The sequence below is a fragment of the Drosophila obscura genome, unplaced genomic scaffold (genome assembly GCF_018151105.1).
Source record: "Drosophila obscura isolate BZ-5 IFL unplaced genomic scaffold, ASM1815110v1 contig_200, whole genome shotgun sequence".
In the NCBI taxonomy this organism is placed as follows: Eukaryota; Metazoa; Arthropoda; class Insecta; order Diptera; family Drosophilidae; genus Drosophila; species Drosophila obscura.
Window position 1 is genome coordinate 1,206,271 of NW_024542791.1, and position 19,355 is coordinate 1,225,625.

Below are 19,355 nucleotides of genomic sequence, written 5' to 3' on the forward strand. Positions count from 1 at the left end.
TGAGGAATTTTACACACATTTATTTGTAAGTCCAATCGAATACAAAAGATACCACTATATCTATAGTTTCCATAGAAATGATCATCAATATGCAATTTGAATTGGAGTTTCCTATGTGTGCTTTTATTCCATTCCTATTCCCATTCAAGAGTATTTTTGTCATCAGACTTAAAGATATTCCTTTTTAAGTTTAAATTTAAGTAAGACTTTATCATAGAGCTGCCGTGGCAAATATGGTTCTGAAACTCTTTCCCTAACACTCATTGAACTCAGATCTGTCATAAAAACGATGCACCTGTAAGTGTATCAACAGCTTCGGCTCACGGTGAAAGCCTCCCCTGCATGTTTTTGTCATTTCGTTTGCCTCACCGTTTGGGGGAGACATCAGGCAGACAAAGGAGAGACATACTTATAGACACAGAGGCATAGAGAGAGAGCGAGAGTGGATAAACTGGCACGCTGTTGCTCCACAGCAGCAGCAGCAGCAGCCTCCTGTGACGTCACGACACGGTGAGGGCTCTAAGCCCTGCCCTGCCTTGCCCTGTGCACGGCCCGACCGATGGTTGAAGGCGGGCAACAGATACAGACACACGACACATCGTGCGAGGGGCGGGCTCTTATCAGCATTCGGCATCGGACAAATCGAAGACAACAAACAAAAGCGGAATTCATCTCGGCGAGAAAGGTCCGCTAATCATTCGAAATGTTGCCATCGCCGATGCTCCTCCTGGTGCTGCTTTACGTGTCCGGACGCTACGTCCACGCCCACTATACCAGCGGTGATGTGGTCTATCATCCGCTGTCGCACTTCTGGACGGGCGTGGGCTTCTGTCCGGCCGGTGACATAGATCATGAGGGGATTAGCGCCGCCCTGGCCGCCCCCGAGCTGCAAATGAATCTCCGGCAGATAGCCGCCCTGCCGGTGGGCGCTGTGACCCACATACGCATCCATTGGCTGCTGGAGCTGGTGCAGTTCCTGCAGTACGACATGAGCGGTGTGCCCATTTACGACTTTGGTAAGTTTGACAATTTCATTGACTTTCTGCACGAGGAATTGCGCCTCTCCCCGGTGCTGGAGTTTATGGGCAATCCGGGGCAGGTCTTTACGGAGAATCCACAGCAGATCTCCTTCTTCTGGGACCACTTTGTGAAGACTACCCTCAATCATCAGATAGGTGAGTGTGTGTGTGGGTCTGGGAAACGCTGAAACCAAAGCCAATTTAATCCTATTCCCCTTTCCTGCTGCAGTGCGACATGGCTCTGCGCGCATGGCCAACTGGCGCTACGAGACCTGGAACGAGCCGGATCTGCATGGCTACAACACGCTCAATCTCACAGTGGACTACTACCTGGACTATGTCCAGGCTGTGCGTCGGGGTCTCAGCAAGGCGGGTGCAGCCCATGCCCATTCGAGCACGAATCTGCCCACGTACCGGGCTCTGCGTGGCCCGGCAGGCCTTTTCAAGTCCCTCGAGAGTCATCCGCGTTGCTGGAAGCTGCTGCAGCTGTGCAATCAGCGTATGGTTCACTGTCCCATCGATGTGCTCAGCTTTCATCGCAAGGGACTCAATGGCAGTGCCGTGGAGATTGTGAATGCTTCGCTCTCTTTGCTGGCAAAGATCTACGAAGAGTATCCGAATCTCAAGCAACTGCCAGTGGCCAATGAGTAAGTAGATCCAGAGAGAGAGAGAGAGAGCAGGAAAACAGCAACCATGATCCATCGTTTTCTTCCCCCAGTGAAGCTGATCCTGTGGCTGGTTGGAGCACGCCTCGCGAATTCCAGGCGGATGTGCGCTATGGCGTCACTTTGATGTCAACAGTGATGCAGCATTGGCATGCCAAGCTATCCGGCGGTCCGCTGAGTCGCCTGGAGTCCATTAGCCATGACAATGCATTCCTCAGCTATCATCCGCACGAGTTCACACAGCGCACCCTGCTGGCCCATTTCCGCATGAATGAAACGCAACCGCCGCACTCGCAGTTCGTACAGAAACCCGTGTACGCGGCCCTGGGCATGCTGGCTAAGTTGGGCAGCCGCGCCGCCGACATGGAGCTGGTCAATATGGACACCAAGCACAGTGTGCAGGTCTGGCGCAGCGTTTCCGGCGGCATGGGCGGGCCAGGGCAGTATATGGCCACCATTTTCCTCAGTCCCGAGGAGGCAGTACCCAAGATTACGCCCTTCCATCACAAGTACACGCTGAACATGTCCATAGCCAATGAGTCGGCCTTCATTACAGAGCTCCTGGTGCCACACAACACAGATCCATATTATCTGTGGACCCAGGCGGGCAGTCCAGCGTATCCCAATGCCACACTGCGCGAGGACATGCGCCGGGCGCAGACACCACGCCTCTACGAAACGGGTCCCATTTGGCAGTACAACAGCGAGCTGGTCATCAATTCGGCCAGCATACCGCTGCCCTGGGCGATGCTGTTGCGCGTGTGCTCTGCCACGTGGCCGAAACTGAAGCGACCGCAGCAGCTGTCCATTGTGGAGGTCACACACCGCGAAGTGTTCATCAGCTGGCGCGAGCATCCCAAGTCCATGCAGTGTCTGAAGAGCTACGAGGTGTGGTTCAAGCAGCGTGGCGGCCAGGGCTTTGCTGCCGACTGGCTGCTGATCTCCCAAGACTGGCACCTGCCCTATCCATCGTTTCAGTATGCATCGAACGGGCCGTTGGGCACAGTGAATGGTGAGTGAGGAGCTCACAAGGGAGGTGGAGATGTAGAGCTGTTTAATCCCTTGTCTTCTTGCAGGTTTCTATAAAGTGCGCGGTGTGGATGTGTTCAATGAGACCAGCCCGTTCTCACAAATAGTCGAATATCTGGAGTTGTAATTTAACAGAAACAAAAACGGTTTATCAGGCACACAATATTTAGACAAAAAGTAAATGGAAACAAAACATAATCAGGCTACGGCCAGGCGCTATCCCTCTGTCTATCTCTTGGAATGGAACTGGAACTGACTTCATTTGGGCACAAATCTTCTGGACATGCGCCTCAGCCTTACAGCCAACCATATATTATATATATATATATCATATACAATATTTAGTATATAGTACATAATCTGTGTTGTGTTCGTAATGCATAAAATGCCTTTATCCGGTGCAGGGAATTGGCCAAAAAGCGTAACCATAAAGCATTCTCTGCCTGGGCGGGGGTATTTACAGAGAGAGAGAGAGAGAGGACCCCCTGGTTTTCCTTTAAACAATATACTTTTTTGTTTGCTTAAAGCAATGAACTAAATAAAGTCTCCAACTGCAGTTCAGCCCTCGGCATCTAGCACCAGCCACTTCTCGTTGATGTGTTCGATTTGCTTCGTCAGTATGGGATTGCGTACACGCACTTTGATCTCCAGTTTGCCGCCCACCTGCTTGCGGCCATCCATTAGCTGTGGGAAACAAAAGAGAATCAGAGTTAGCAGAACTTCGGATGCCGACACATTGTTTTTGGTTTACTCACATCGTACGTATCGTGTATATCACACTTGGTCTCCAGCGGCTGCAGCTTGACATTGACGGTGCCGATCAGTGTGTCGGAACGCAGGAATCCTCTGAAACAACATAGGGGCAGTTTACGACTTAGTCCACAACAATCTATGCTGCAGCTATTATTTGTTGCGATTTATTTACGAGTAACGCGTGTGGCATTGGATGAGTTTATTTTATAGTGGGTGTTGGTGTTGTTGTTGTTGGGAATTGAGGCGTAAACAATTTGGAGAATATTTTATTAAAACCATTCCACATGGGAAATCAAATGAATTCAATGGATATACTTTATAGGAATATAATCATGTACGGTGAGATATACGAGCATGTACATATGTGTGCTGAAGCCGTGACCCAAATGCAGTGATCTACAGAATTTCTACTGAATACGGGGTGGGAATCAAATTATATTGCAAGTAGGCAAAAATATTGTTAAGCAAAATAGGGAATATAAACAAAACAAAAAAGAAAATACCGATTTCAAAAGTCTATGAATGGTTCAATCTTGTGCTATATATCAGAAGTCAGCACGTCCTTGCAAACCTGCCACCGCGATTTATTCTTCGACAGTCAGACGCACAGAATCCAAAAGCAAAATACATGTCCTGTGCATGACGAGGAACATTGATGTTCGACTCGAGTCTGCCCGTTAAAGGATGTTCTATGAAATTCAAAAACCTTGCCCACCGCTCTAGCTTTATTGGGATTTATGCATGAGGAATAAAGATAACTTTACACAGCAATAACTTTAAATTGAAATCCAATGATTCGTTCTATAGACATGGGATGATTGACCATCAGTCAAATCTACTTTCAAAGTAGTGAATAAACTAGCATTAATAGCTAAATGCATAAAGATCTAGCCTTCCAATGCTATACATTAAATTACTAATTACTTAAACCGATATACCACCTCTGTTAGTCGTGATTAAAATGCATGAAAAGCGCCTTAGTACGGATTAAATTATATACATTTACAGCAGGCCAATGGCACACCACACTCACCCTCTGGAATAGATCTCTAACTTGACACCGTGTCGCTTGAAGATGCGCTGAAACTGACGATTGCTGCGCTGAATGTCCACCTTGAAGCGCTCATCATAGTCTGGGCTGTTTGTGTCTTTGATCACATTGGTTTTTGTCTTGAAAGATTCATCCTAAAAGTATAAACAATTTCGTTAGCGAAAGGGATTTCAATTATACTCGTATTTGCTTACATTGAGAAGTGGAAACTCAACGCGCACATAGGTGTCCACCTCCTTGGGATTGGGCACATTGTAGTTGATGCCCCGTGCCACAACGATTTCCAGCTCGTTGTCCGTCAGATCCGTGTTGCAGTGGACAATGTTGAAGTTGCGCTTTTCGTAGTGGAACTTGGGCAGGGGCTGGTTCTTGCGCTTGGAGTAGCGCACCAAATCCAGATCCTTTTGGACAGTTAGGGCCAGATTCTCGAACCGATTCATGCCGGCCACATCGCCCATGGCCTTGTGATGGTCTCGTGTATTCTTGCACATCATCAGCTGCTTGGCCAGCTGCTCTTCCATGCGTACACCAATCTCGCAGATGTCATCGCTGGGATCGCATTCCTCGGCCGAAACAATGGCAAAGGAGGCCTCTAAATTATCACGCTGTGAGGGCGGCACGGGTAGCTGGAAAGGATTGAACATATCAGTGATAACTTAATGACATAAATTCTCGGAAACCAACCGTGCTGAGATCCACGGGCAGACCGCTGCTGGCTGCATTCAGCAGCGAATCGAATCCCTTGTAGATCTTGAGATACTCCTTGGCCTGATCAATTTCACCCGCCTTCTTGGCTTCGATGGCGGCCACCTTGAACTCCTTTTGACGCTCCAGCAGCAGCTTCATTTGCTGCTCGGCCAGGTTGCTCTTCTGGTGATTGCCTGTGACGCGTGTCGTCAGCTCTGTTGGCTGTGGCGGTGATGGTGCCGCCTTTCGTGGGACCGTTGGCGTGGCCGCGCTGCTGTCGGAGGGAGTTCCACCCGCCGAAGTGCTTGCAGTGGCTGGCGGAGATGTGGGTGAAGTGGGCAGTGATGGAGTGGCTGCTGGAGCAGACTCTGACGTGGGCAGGGGCCCGAAACCTGGCGGCACAGGCAGCTCATCGTAGGGCACTGTCCGGCCAGCCTTATACTGTTTGATGGCATCCTCGTACTGCTTGACAATCCGTCCAAAGCGTCGCGCCTTGCCAGTGTTGTCCTCGGCCTTGGCCGCCGCCTCCACAGACTGATACTTTTCCAAGCGCTGCTGCAGTGCCTCTAGCATGGTTGAGGCAGCAGCTGGCGCAGGGGCCGGTGCTGGAGCGGGTGTCGGCTCAGGAGCTGGTGCCGCTTCTGGCGCTGCTCCGTCTTTCATCTTGGCTAGGAACTCCAGAAATTCGGCGGGCGGAGGCGGCATATCGCTGAGATCCACTTCCTGCCCATCCTCACACATCTTGACGACCACATCGAACTGCTTGACCACCTTGAGGAACTGCAGGGCATTGGCTGTGTCGCCGCTGCGCTTGTATTGCAGAGCCGCAGCTTTGTATTCCATCTGACGGCTGCGCATCTGGGCCACAAGGGGATTTGGTGGCGTGGCAGGCGTAGCAGCGGGCGGAGATGGAGTTGTAGGAGTGGGCGGGGCAGGGGCCACACGTGTAGGCTGGGCCACTGGAGTGGATGGAGCCGGAGATTCATCTGCAGCTGGCGAAGGATCAGCAGCAGCTCCTCCAGCTGGCTTCACACTCACTTCCGGAGGAATATCGTCCACATTGATGGTCTTTCCGGCTGCCGCCTGCTTGTGCAGATCTTGTAAGGTCTTAAGACCCCGACCGAAGCGTCGCGCCTTGCCAGAATCCCCGGTCGCCTTGGCATTCGCCTCCGCCTGCTTGTACATCTCCAATCTCTGCTTGATTATGCCCAGCGTGTCCACTGTGGTGGTAGGCAGGAATGTCTGCACAGGCTCCTCCTCGTTAGCAGCCGCCGGTACAGCTGCTGCTTCTTCCGTCTCCGGTTCCTCCTCCGGTTGCTCCATGCCTCCTATGCCACTCAGTTCGCCCAACAGGTCGGCATCATTTTCCAGATTTTCATCATCATCATCGTCGCTGACATCACGCAAGCTGTCGGCAATCATTTTGTCCAAATCACTGGGAGGCATTAGTTTTGGCTTCGGCTTCGCCTTGGGCCTCTGGCCGCCGCCGCTGGCAATGGCGGCCAGCTCTGCCTCCAGGTCACTATCGCCGTCATCGTCATCCCCATAGCCAGAGCTGGGATCAAAGTCATCTGGTATTTCCGTCAGGCCAAACTGTCGCGTGAGCGTGTGGGGGAATGCAAAGAAGCGATGAGTCATAATTAATAAATAAACGCGAATCTAGTTGTTTGCTTAAAACATTTACCTGCGCCAAATTATGCTGTCTGCGCTTGGCAGGCTCTGGCTTCTTCTTGGCAAACATCTTTGACTAGTTAAAAAGCTACAAAATTGTTACAAAGACACTTTTAATGGTTTCAAATCCTTTTTAATTGCGTTGCAGCGCGCTCTCAGACAACAATAACAGAATATCTATGAGGCAAGCAGTGAAGGTGACGCAAGGAAGAAAACAGGAGAGACGTCACTAGGTTGGTGTTACTGGCAGCTATATTGAATTATTCTGCATTAATAATTTAATTTTGAATGAGTACTGTTTACTGACACTTTCTTGTATATTTAATTTGGAAATTTCTGGAAGTGCAGTAATGCAATCTGACAAAGAGCGGTTTTTGCCTTGCGCCACCTTCTCACTTCCTTTATTCCTCGGTACGTTTACGGTATATTTTGAAAATGAGAAGGTATATTTCAATATATTTCTGAGGGTCAGGCGGGTATATTTTATCACAAAAAATCCGCGGTCACACTGGCGCACACACAGTGCGAAACAGTTTGCGAAAAAATTTGACCAAAAAGTTATATTGATTGGAAAATTGGGCAGCTTAAGCTAGCTGGAGTTGAACCTTAGCAAGTGCCAAGGCATGCTTTAATCGCCGCCAGCTCAAACCCGGCTGTGGTGGCTCTGTGAAGCTAGCAAAACCATCGCAATAGGAGCTGTCGTGGTCTTATTTGCCTTCTTTTTTTTTGCCCACCTCCTCCCAAGTCCGTCGCTGTGTGGGCCATCAGCAGTAGCAGCAGCAGCAGCAGCAACAGCAACAGCAGCAGCATCGTGTGAGTGAAGAGACGTTGCGACGAAGGGGGACACGGTGCCGCAGAACATCGACAGTCTGTTTGGTTTAGGAGTGAAAATAAACAAATAGATCAAAGGCACAGTACCCCCCCAGGAACGGAACGGGGCGTGGCTAGCTTAACACTCGGCTTGGCAACAACAGCAACAAGTAGGCGGCATGGACGTAACGCTCACCGAGCCCGAGACACGTTTCTACAGTGAACTCTTTCAATGCTGTGATGTGGAAAAGACGGGCAAGGTGCCAATGCTCAAGGCAACGGAGCTCTTTCGTTCGGCGGACATTGCCAACGAGGCGGTGATTGAGGTAGGTCCAATTCGCGCCCCTTTGCGATCGTGATCCAACTAATTACTTAATCTCTATCTATCGCAGATCACCGGTCTGGCTGGTATACCCTCGACAGCGTTGCACATTTCACGTGCCCAGTTCTATTCATGCCTCAAGCTGATTGCCGCCCATCAGGCAGCAATGCCGCTGCGTCAGGAGCTGATAGCCGCCACGGTGCCATTGCCATTGCCACATTTCAGCTGGAAGGATGCTGCAACAGCGCCAGTGGCCACGGAGAATGGTTTGGGGGCACTGCCACCGCCACCGCCGACAGATCGGCGGAACTCGTTGCGTCGCAATTCGCAGCAGGAGCAGCTGCAGGACACCTCGGATGTGCCCAGCACCGACTCTGAGGTGGAGCAGAACGAATCGATTGACGAGGCGGCGGGACAGCGCACAGATGGCAGTGGCGTTGTCAGCAGCAGCAGTCGAGAGAATGTCGTGGTGCGTATCTTATCATGGCATATTCGTATATGCAAATAGGCTTAGCATTGACCCCTCTCCCTTATCTATGCGCAGCGTCGACGTGGCGGCTCTCCAGAGGCCTGGAGCACAAACAGCGATAGCCCCACGCCCACCAATAGCGTGGCGGAGCGTCCCTGGGCACAGGATCCCCTGTGGCAGGGCCTGCTGGGCGACGAGCACCGCCAGCTGCTGGGCACAGAGGAGGAATCCTCCGATCGCCACAGCAGCGATGACGATGACAACGAGAACGAGCTGGTGGCCGTCTATCAGATCACGCCAGAGCAGCGGGAATACTACAATAAGCAGTTCAAAACAGTCCAACGTGATCCACATGGCTTGCTCTCCGGCCAGGCAGCGCGGTGAGTCTTCAGCTTTGCCCTTTCTGGCTAGAGTTCACACATAATTGATTCTTCCTTAGGGTTTTCTTTGAGAAGAGTCGCATACCGGTGGAGGAGCTGCGTCACATTTGGCAACTGTGCGACGTGACACGCGATGGAGCGCTGAGTCTGTCCGAATTCACGGCTGCCATGCATCTGGTGGTGCTGCGACGCAACAATATACCGCTGCCCACCAGTCTGCCCCACTGTCTGCATCCGAATGTGCTGCAGACTGCGGCGGCTGGGGGTAGCGGTGGTGTGACCTCCTCCTCGTCGTCCTCGCTACCTCAAGAGCCGCCCGAGGCTGATCTCCTGCATTTGAATGACGACGATGAGGACGAGCAGACGGACAATACAATCATTGCTGGCAATCTCAGCGGTGGCAGCAGCTCGACGGCGAGCACCAGCAAGCCACGTCCCACTGTGCCGCCGAACGACAAGAATATCATGAATCTGAGCAGCATCTCGACGTCGTCGCAGGCCAGCAACAGTTCGAGACGCGAGGCGACACCACCCAACACGTCGCTGAGTAAGAATCGCAGCATTTCGAATTCCCCCAATAACGAAAGGGCCGTGGGCGGTGCCGTCTCGTCCACGGCAAATGCGCCCGATTCGAGCAACGCCTCCAGTCAGTGGACAAAGTTCAGTGAATCTCCCACAACGAGTGCGGCGCCAGCTCAATCAACTACGGGCGGAGCTGCTGCATCGACATCAGCCGCTGCTGCTGGTGGTGCGGCTGCTGCAGCTGCTGTTCCAGCGGTCTCTAGTCCCGGCCTGAAGCCAGCTTTGTTTGACATGAAGCGCACCGCCCAGGATGTGGGCTCCAATCCGCAAATATTGCATCCCGTGCCGTTGCGTGTAACGCCCATAGGTTCGAGCATGTGGAAACATACAAAAGGCAGAGCTCTAATGACCAAAATCTCTCTCCCTTTAGGCACTGCCATAGCCTCTTCCTCCGGTGAGCAGTCGTCCGACATGGATGGTGTCGTTGTTTTACGCGAGGAGAGTCCCAAGACCATCACATCCAGCACCACCACAGTCAACAATCAATCAACAGCAGCAGCAGCAGCTGGAGCAGCCCCAGCCGGAGCACCAACAACAGCAGCAGCGACAGTAGCCACTGCCACACATCGTGAGAGCAGTGATCTGCGTGCCATTCAGCGACCCCAGGCCAAGAAGCTGCCAGCCAAGAACAGTGTGCTGCCACCGCCACCACAACGCGAGCCAAGCATTGGCTCCACTGGCCCCAGTGAGACCTCCGATTCGCTGCCAACGACAGTCTTTGCCACAACAGTGGCCGTGTCCAAGAAGGAGCCGCCGCCATTGCCGCCACCAAGGCCACATCGTCATACGCGTAGCAGCAGTCTGGACTTGAACAAGTTCAAAATGGGCACAACGGGGGGTGCACAGCAGGCGGAGGTGAGTGAAAAGTGGAATTGTGTCCCTTAGTTCTTGGTGTTCTTTAATCTGTGCTATGTGTGATTACCTAAAGCCGCTGCTTCGGATAACCGATGATTTTCGTCTGTACCTGTTCCTGTCCTGTCCAAACTTTCTAATCCAACGGATAGTCCTTTCATACCCTTGCAATATACAGCCGGTACGATGCCAGTCCGTTTCTCTGGCTTCCATCCAACTAGTCTGTACCTTTTGCTTTTGTTAGACTAAAGTTTCGAGAATTTAGTTATGTATTTCTGTCTGTCCAAGACAATGTACGAGTCAGTGCAAGACTATGTCAGTTTGAAGCCTACCAACCAGCCCACGGGTCTGGAATGTGCAGTATGCAGACTATGCCTGTGGGATTTTCATGCGAGTATTAATAGAGAATTACTTTAGGCTGCTCAATTACTATTAATATTAGATTTAATAGCCAATATAGGGTAAGTTGTTATCAAGTTATCAAATGACTTACCATAAATATTTGCAAGGGTATTCGAGGCCTCGGTTTGCCGGGGGGATAACCAGCTGTTGTTCTATTTTTGCTAACTTTATTCCTCAACGCTATTACTACCTTTAATATGTTTTGTGTATATAAATATGAACCAAACCCAATCCCCCCCTACTCTTTGTTAAGATTACTGCGCAAGCCAGCTTCGATATGCAAACCTCAGCGGGTTTTGCCGATTTCACGCACTTTGCCGACGAAGGTGGCGCCGCGAATGTTGTAAGTCCATAAAACAAAGTCAATAATTAAATGTTTGAAAATCGCAAAAGCATTCCACACCAATTGGCTGTAGCTTCCACTAGTGTCATGTGTCCAAATTCAGTAGCTTCTAAAAACATTCGAAAAAATACCAATCAAAAACCATTGCCTCCTATTTGAATCGTACTAATCTTTGGCCAACTTCTAGCTGGAGAGTGGATCTGTGGCCGAGCAGCAGCTGCACTCGCTGCCACCGGCCCCGCCACCGCCAGGCGGTGTGCCCCCCACGAGGATTACGCTGCAGCAGACCCAAACACAGCAGCGAGTCTCAGCCTTTGAGGTCTATCGCAAGCCGCAGACGCCACGGAACTCACAATCGCCGCCACAACAGCCGCCGCCGCCGGCACCGGCCCTGGTCTCTCAACTGCCAAGCGCCGAAAACTTTGAGAAGCGAGTGACGGCCATCAGTGACTCGCTGCGTCATGTGTCCTTCAAGCAGAACCAGACGAGCACCACCGAGCTGCTGCAGCGATTGCGCGAACAGAACAGCTCCCTGCTGCACCTGTGCAATGATCTCAGCGACGAGCTGCTGAGCGTCCAGACGCGCAAGGAGGAGATGCGTCTCAGGCTGGAGAGCATGAACGGCGGCACCGAGGGTGGTGCCACTGGGCGCACAAGCTCGTCGATATCATCGGCTCCAGTGACGGCGAATGTGACCGGTGGCTCCTCTGGCTCAGCCGGTTACACAAATGTCTAAACAGCGTGGGATATAATCATTATTTCATCATCATTTGTCCTTAAACTTTTACGTGTTGTTTCTGCACAATTTATTTAACGCGCGTTACGCCCACTGAAACAGAACGAAGCTAACATTCAAAAGGTTCTCTTTTCGCTTGTGCAATATCTAAAAAGATTTGCAGACAGACGTGGCATGAATGCTGGATTGCTTTCACTGTTAGTTGACGTTGCCAGCGGGATGTATCGATGGAAGAGAAGGATGTACTCCAAATAGTACTCCCAAGTTTGTGTTTTGCCACATAAAAGTCGCTAATTTAATTTGTAGGCTAGTTAAATCTCCACAAATCATGCGAAAAACAAACAAAAACAATAATGCCGCCTCTATAGATATTTATGCAGATCGATTTATATATACATATATATATATATATTGATACATACGAGTATGTTCTCCTAATTGTTACAAGTAAAATGATGACACACACCCACACACACACAGATCCTTCGACCGAACCTGTATCTCACCCCCCCTCTTAGTGTATAATGAAACTGCCACAAAGTGGTGCAACGCCCCAGCTGTAATATTTCGCTGCTATAAAACAATTTGCATTTTTATTTTGCCAATTTGCTATTTATTAACGCCTCAAAATTCCAATGCCTCGATCCCTACCTACATTTCTTATTCATTCCGGCAATGAAAACTAACAAAAACAAGAAACCGAAACAAAACAAAACAAAAAAAAACGAACCTAAATTTAATCTTAAAAATCCTATCTATCAAAAAAGAAAGGAAAAGGAAAGCCAGGCTTAATGTTTAAGTATTAGAAAAGTGAAACAGAAACCGAAACTGAAACAATTTGTCATTTCCTTTGAAAGCGTAGCTCCCCCCCACACACAAGAAGTATATACGTATTATATATATTTTCTATATGTATAGTGTACACCACAAAAACAAAACAAAATCTTGATATTATGTACATTTAAACAAATTTCTTTATACGATAAATGGGGAAACCGCGAAGAGAGATTTAATTTAAACCGGACCACTAAATATGTCGAATTTATCAGATATATAACAGCATACATATATCATTTCGTTTGCATACTTAAACCACTAGATGTATGAGTTTTCTTCAACCCCCTCCCACACACACACACACACACAAAACATAAAACATTAAGAATGAAAAAAGTATAATGAAGAGGTAAAAAAAGTGATATTGAAACACTATGAAAACATATTATTACGTTTCAGCGCGTGATCAATGTGTATTGTTTTGATGGATATACATCTGTATGAGTAAAGATAAATGTATTAAGTTGATGTTAAAAAAAAGCTACAAAAAATGCAATAAAAGCAAAAGTGCGAGAAGAGCAAACAAACTTCTTTAAGTTTTCATTTGAAATTCGATATTTCATCGCTCGCAGTCCTGGCCGCCCCTCTTTGTAGGGCTTTTAGGTTTAACCTATATATCAAAATCAATATATTGCTAACATATAAAAAATCCTATTATAGTTTTCGCAGAATCTATTAAATTTTAATGTTACGGGTAAAATAAAAATTCTAGGGTATAGAAACTTCCATACGCAGGTTTTTTTGTTTAAATTTTCGCTCTCGCAAGTATGTAGTTGATATGTAGAAAATGTGTACTCAGGATGTAGTTACGGCGTAAGAAATTAGGGCTCTTTTATTTAAACTTTTTTTAAAATATTTGACGTCGCATAGCATAGCAGAAACTTGTTTGACCAGCAACAATGACGTCACATTCCGTGCCGTTTTGGTTTGAACCTTATTATGTAAATAATCCAATGAAAAGGAGTACTGAAACCTAGCAAATCTATTGAGCCCAGGAATATCAACGCATCTTGTCGTGTCGGTCAGTTTATTTACGGTATATTTTGAAAATGAGATGGTATATTAGGTCTATTTCTGGGGGATCGCACGGGTATTTTTTATTGGTAAATCGGTCACACTGCTTGCGGCATTTTATGCAAAAAATAAAGTTACCGAAATTTGTTTTGTTGTCCAAATGGTTTAGTTAAAACGAGGCTGCAAGCAAAAACGAATTAGCTCCACTTCAGGTTTCCGCACAACTTACACGCTGGGGGGGCTTTGAATGCCCAGTGGCTCAAGAGTGCATTTGGATATAGAGCAGGTTAGTGTGAAAAAAGTATAATGCTCTACCTGCTCCGCATATACACATGTACATTTTGATTTTCCCCTCCTTCGAAATTTTTGCAGTAAGTTAATGTGTCAATGTTAGTCGCGCTTTTTGCGCTCGCACAGTTGCCAATATTTCGTAAGCCGCCGCCACCTCCATCTTCATCGTCGTCGCGTCCCCAATTGTCAAGGTGTGGCAAAGCAACAAAAGCAAACGCAACCGCATCTCCATCTGCCTATTTAACATCATCCCCAACGATCTGCACAATATCCAAGATGAGCATCAACGCTGACCAGGAGCAGGGCCATGCCATAGCCGCCAATGGGAATGCAGCAGATGCCAATGATATTGAAATTATGTTCGTATTATAATTGTATAGTATATGAATCATCATCAACTCTACTAACTAATGCTGAATGGACACTTTTTTCAGCCACTTTAATCCGCACGAGAAGCAAATCTGTCGCATCATCAAAACGAATCATACGAAAATATTGGCATCCGCCTCTGTGCATACGCGTGGTTCGTCCAAGGTCAAGCTAAAGAACATTGTCGACTACAAATGGGAGCGCAAATACTATTATCCTGGCCATTTGGTGGCCGTGCATCGCGATGGCAAACATCTGGCCTATGCCATAAATGGTATGAGATTATTTCCAATTGAATTCCCATTTTGATTTAAGAGAACTTCCTCTTCTTGCAGTCAACAATAAAGCCACTGGTATGGAGGGCATGGTGCGTGTCTGCAATATCAGCACCAGCATGCGTGCCCTTATCAAGGGCATGAGCGGCGAGGTCTTGGATCTGCAGTTCGCCCACACAGATCGGGAACGCATACTGGCTGTGATCGACATGAGCTCCCTTTTCGTATACAAAATCGATCTAATCGAAAGCAATCTGTTGTGCAATCTGGTGCTGAAAGTCGAGGATCCCATTGCCAACTATCAGCCCGAGTACGATATGGTATCCTGGTGTCCATATGTCTGCAATAGCTCGAATGCCGGTGCACCCAGCGAGGATGATGATGAGAATCAGCTATTGATTTGGTCGCGCAGTCGACAGTTTCAGGTTTTTCATGTCAAAATGATCATCAATGAGCATGGGGTGAGTGTGGTGGTGGTGTATGGTGGTGCCCTTAAACCATTGCTCGATATTTATAAATGTTTGTTCATAGCGTGGCAAAATCAATCCGGATGTTCTGGATGCTGGTTATCTGAAGATTGAGGAGGATTCGTTGATCACCTGCGCCGCTCTGTCGCCCGATGGCACCACAGTGGCCGCTGCCTGTGCCGATGGCTTGGTGCGTTTCTATCAAATTTACTTCTTTGATGTACGCAATCCACGCTGCCTGCACGAATGGAAGCCGCACGATGGCAAGAAGGTCAATTCGTTGTTTTTCCTGGACAACATTAACAAGCCAGTGGAGGAGTAAGTCGTTGATTGCTTACGTTTAAATGACTCACTTACTGATACTCTCACTGATTCTACTGCAGATCCTATTGGCAGCATGTGATCACCACCAGCGACAACAACACGGAAATCAAACTGTGGAACTGCTCGCTGTGGGAGTGCCTGCAGACCATCAATATAGTGGCCGCACTGGCCATCCAGCCGGCACAATTCATTGCGGGCATTGATCGCAGTGCCAACTATTTGGTGGTGTCCTGCCTGGAGAGCCTGGCTGTGTACGTCATGCAGATTGGCAGCATCAGTGGCAGTGAGGCAAGCGATGCTGGCTCAGATATCAGTGATGGCGAGGGCAACGATCAGCGAATCCAGAACGTGGCCGAGTTCAAGCTGAGCTCGGGCATACTCTCCTTTTCGATTGTGAACGCGGCCATGCGACGCCTGAAGAGCTCTGTGGAGAGCTACTATCCCGTGGAGGAGCCGGATGACTTTGATGACGAAAACAATTCCACATACGCGCTGGTGGTGCACATGTTTGTGGTGCAGGCCAAGAGCCTGCAGGAGTGCCACATCATCTACCAGCCGTGCGTGCCCGAGAAGACTGAACGCAAGAGTCTGATCAGCAGCAGCAGCATTCCGAGCAAGCAGCAACGTTCCGTGACCCCAGAGGATAATCTGTTGATCCTCAAACAGGATACGACTGTCGTCTCGCCAAACAGTGTGGCAGGAGCAGGTGTCGGTTCAGGCAGTGTTCCCCTCGACGCGCTGTTTGCCAAATCCGCCAAGAGAGCAGCGCCTACGGTCGGCAGTAGCTCTTCCGCTGTCGTGGCCATGGCTGTGGCCGCTGCCGCAGCTCCTTCGGCCATTCTACAGCAGGCCATTGAGGCAGCAACGACCATCAAATCGAGTTCCGCTTCGCCACAGTTTGGCAGCGCCTATCCGCCGGTGAATCTCATGACACCAGATGCTTTTAGTGCGAGTGGAACACAGTCGAGCAGCACAGCGACCACCGCTGTGGTGGTGGCCACCAGCACCGCAACCAGCACAGGAACGGATGCTGCGGCCGTCGCTGCCGGCACTGCTGTGACTGCGGCTACCGATGCCATCGATTCTCAGGTCTTGAATACTCTACGCATGCTGGCCACCGTGACGGCGGGCAAAGCCGGCGAAAATTCCAATGCGAATATCCTCAATTTGATGAACAATACTTTGATCGAAGACCGGGAACAGCAGAAGATCAAGGACAAGTTTGAGGCGCGCAAAAAGTTCATAGCCATCGATCGGAATCCCGAGCGAAATCTAGCCGAGAATTTGGCCAGCGGCGGCTCGAGCCCAAGTCGTGAGGTGCAGGAGATTATGTCCACACAGGATAATGCCGATGATGCCTACGAGGCGGAGCTGGAGAACCTAGACGACGACGATGATGACGATGACGAGGAGGAGGAGCTGGCCAACTCATCGCCCCTGCTGGATGCCGTGGATGCCAAATGGCTGGCCGAGGCGGCCAAGGTGAAGCCCGTCAAGAAATCCGCAGAGCTGCAGAATGCAGCACAGATCATGTCGCAGGCGGTCCAGCACAAGAACAATGGCAATGTGCCGCCCACACTCGGGGGCGGTGGCAACATCAATAGCACCAGCGTGGGCAGCAACAGCAACAACAATACTGGCACCACTTTGAATACGAGCAACAGCAGCAGCCACAATGCCGGCGAGGGAGACAGCACGGCCGGCGGAAATGCTGAGCTAAATGATAAAATTGATCTATTGTTGGGTGAGTACTGTGGGGGTTTCTATACTGAAAGGAGATGCCGCAGAGTTGCAACAATCCATAATCTAGCACTTATGCTCAAGAACTGCGTCCGCAATCTTTGGAGCTATTCAACAAAGTCGATCACTAAAGCCATTCTTTATTTGCCTTTTAGATTTGGTCAAGGCCCAATCCAAGCAGCTGAACAAACTGGAGAACGAAGTGTCCAAGCTACAGCAGCAACAGCAACAGACAGCAGCGGTGGCAGCAGCGGCGGTACAGCCTGTCAAAAGCGATGCCTCCCTGGAGCCCAAGAATGTCAATCAATTGGCCTACAAAATCGAAATGCAGCTGTCCAAACTAATGGAACAGTATCTGAAGCGATACGAGAACGAGCACTCAAAGAAGTTATCCGAATTTCTGCTGGCGCGGTGAGTATTCAAACGGAAATTAAATCTTAAATGTGGTGCATAATTTTGATATTTTTTTTTCGCAATAGCGAGAACCAGAATCGTGAGCTACGGGAATCTGTGGTGGCCGTACTCAATCAGTATGTGCTCACTCACTTTACGGACATTATTGGCAACGTACTGAACATGGAACTGCAACGTCAATTGGTGCCCAGGGTGAATGCCAAAATGGATCAACTGACGGCACAGATTCAAGTGGAGTTGGTTCAAAAGTTGGGCGTCTTTGAGAAGGCTGTCAAGGAAAATATTGCACAAGTATGCAAGAGCAAGGTATACCCGCGGCTTTCGCACTTTTGTCTCTCCATGTTAAACGTAATTTCTTTATCCGCTGTTAGCAATTTATGGATTCCTTTGGCAAGTCTGTGCTGATAGGTGTGCAGACTAGCCTGCAGACAGCATTCATAGATTCAATGGGCAACACTTTGATACCAGCGTATGAGAAGTCCTCGCAGAATATGTTCCAGCAGCTGCACGATGCCTTCACTGTGGGAATCAAGGATTGTAAGAGCTAGATTACTTTGGATGAAATGGTCTTCTAATTGCGTGTCTCTCTTCCTTTGCAGTCATGGTCCAATTCAATGCCTACCTGCAGCAGATGCCGCAGCAACAAGCCGCTAGTGCTGGCAATTCCGAAGAGCTCAACAATAAGCTCGGCCTCTTGAAGCAATTGGTCGAAAGTAATCTGCTCAAGCATCGCACCGAGCTCACGGACGCCATGCTGGAGACACAGCGTGAGGTGAAGAGCCTGGAGATTCTATTGGCCCGCCAGGTGCAGGAGACCATACGAGCGGAGCTGCGTAAGTTTCTGGAGACCCAGAACCTGGCCATACGCTCGCAGGCGGCTACTCCAGCGCAACCGTACGATTTGAGGGACAACATTAAGCAGCTGCTGCATGCGGGGCAGATAAACAAGGCCTTCCACCAGGCGCTGCTGGCCAACGATTTGAATCTGGTGGAATACACACTAAGGCACACGGACAGCAATCTGGCCTTTGCCCCAGAGGGATGCAGGCTAGAGCAGAAGGTTCTGCTGTCGCTCATACAGCAAATCTCCGCTGATATGACCAATCACAATGAGCTTAAACAGAGGTATGAAATTGTATTTCTTATCTATCTGAAGGCGTACTTATACGTTCCATTTCCATTTACAGATACCTCAATGAGGCGCTGCTGGCCATCAATATGGTGGATCCCATAACCCGTGAGCATGCCCCCAAGGTGCTCTCCGAACTGTACCGCAATTGTCAGCTGTTCATCAAGAATTGTCCCAAGAGCACGCAGTGCAGCAATGTGCGACTGCTCATGAAGGCCATCATGACGTATCGGGATCAGCTGAAATGATATCACGAGAATTACAACATGGCCAGTGGCTGGTATTGATAGTGTGCCCCCCGTTTCCCCCCACTCCATCACCCCGATCCCTCTTTCAATATACACACACACACACAAACACACTCGCTTGTAGGAAGGAGGAGTTCCAAAAACAACTACAGCTAAAAATGTTGAAATTTCCATCGGGCTTTAAATTTAATTTGTTTATTTTCTTTTGTCTTTGTGCGCGTGTCCTTTTCGTTTTTTAGTTTAAGGGATTTATATAAGTTTTTTGTTCTCTCGTTTAGGATCCCTGCAATAATTTTCTCTTCTTTAGAATTTACTTATCTTTTGTGCACGCGAGCTGCGAGCAGTTCCCGATGCGTGTTTTAATTTTATATTTTCGTTCCTTGAGGTTTTTTCTATTTTAATTTTTATGACGCTTATAAAAGAAGGGAGAACAAACAAAAAATAACAAGAGCTGTAGAAATTAATTTTAAAAATTA

The 19,355-nt window shown here is 49.0% G+C and overlaps 4 protein-coding genes across 6 annotated transcripts; 3 read left to right on the forward strand and 1 right to left on the reverse strand.

Annotated features, from left to right (window-relative positions):
* The first annotated feature begins 279 nt into the window (after window positions 1–279).
* LOC111069118 (alpha-L-iduronidase) lies at window positions 280–3,125 on the forward strand. The gene is made up of 4 exons (XM_022359017.2): window positions 280–1,175; window positions 1,249–1,666; window positions 1,738–2,696; window positions 2,761–3,125. Exons 1-4 carry the CDS (start codon window positions 704–706, stop codon window positions 2,838–2,840), a joined length of 1,929 nt encoding a protein of 642 aa, XP_022214709.2. The 5' UTR covers window positions 280–703; the 3' UTR covers window positions 2,841–3,125.
* Window positions 2,838–7,218, reverse strand: LOC111069117 (coiled-coil and C2 domain-containing protein 1-like). 2 transcript variants are annotated; one of them, XM_041593806.1, is made up of 6 exons: window positions 6,889–7,218; window positions 5,202–6,797; window positions 4,712–5,143; window positions 4,500–4,651; window positions 3,469–3,613; window positions 2,838–3,397 (listed from the first exon to the last, which is right to left on the reverse strand). In XM_041593806.1, the coding sequence occupies exons 1-6, from the start codon at window positions 6,943–6,945 to the stop codon at window positions 3,272–3,274; spliced, it is 2,508 nt and encodes an 835-aa protein (XP_041449740.1). In that variant the 5' UTR covers window positions 6,946–7,218; the 3' UTR covers window positions 2,838–3,271. The 2 variants fall into 2 exon arrangements, with proteins under 2 accessions (XP_041449740.1, XP_041449741.1); XM_041593807.1 differs by having other exon boundaries at window positions 2,840–3,397; window positions 3,469–3,559; window positions 6,889–7,216.
* Window positions 7,219–7,379: 161 nt separating this feature from the next.
* On the forward strand, window positions 7,380–12,600 carry LOC111069146 (ralBP1-associated Eps domain-containing protein 2). Of its 2 annotated transcripts, XM_022359049.2 has the most exons (7): window positions 7,380–8,011; window positions 8,078–8,476; window positions 8,552–8,856; window positions 8,916–9,745; window positions 9,809–10,293; window positions 10,946–11,035; window positions 11,223–12,600. In XM_022359049.2, the coding sequence occupies exons 1-7, from the start codon at window positions 7,865–7,867 to the stop codon at window positions 11,769–11,771; spliced, it is 2,805 nt and encodes a 934-aa protein (XP_022214741.2). In that variant the 5' UTR covers window positions 7,380–7,864; the 3' UTR covers window positions 11,772–12,600. The 2 variants fall into 2 exon arrangements, with proteins under 2 accessions (XP_022214741.2, XP_022214742.2); XM_022359050.2 differs by lacking the exon at window positions 10,946–11,035.
* A 1,113-nt stretch (window positions 12,601–13,713) lies between these two features.
* Window positions 13,714–19,309, forward strand: LOC111069145 (enhancer of mRNA-decapping protein 4 homolog). The gene is made up of 11 exons (XM_022359048.2): window positions 13,714–13,908; window positions 13,995–14,272; window positions 14,348–14,556; window positions 14,618–15,018; window positions 15,089–15,342; window positions 15,408–17,092; window positions 17,244–17,499; window positions 17,568–17,808; window positions 17,874–18,039; window positions 18,102–18,627; window positions 18,690–19,309. The coding sequence occupies exons 2-11, from the start codon at window positions 14,010–14,012 to the stop codon at window positions 18,877–18,879; spliced, it is 4,191 nt and encodes a 1,396-aa protein (XP_022214740.2). The 5' UTR covers window positions 13,714–13,908; window positions 13,995–14,009; the 3' UTR covers window positions 18,880–19,309.
* The last annotated feature ends 46 nt before the right edge of the window (window positions 19,310–19,355 follow it).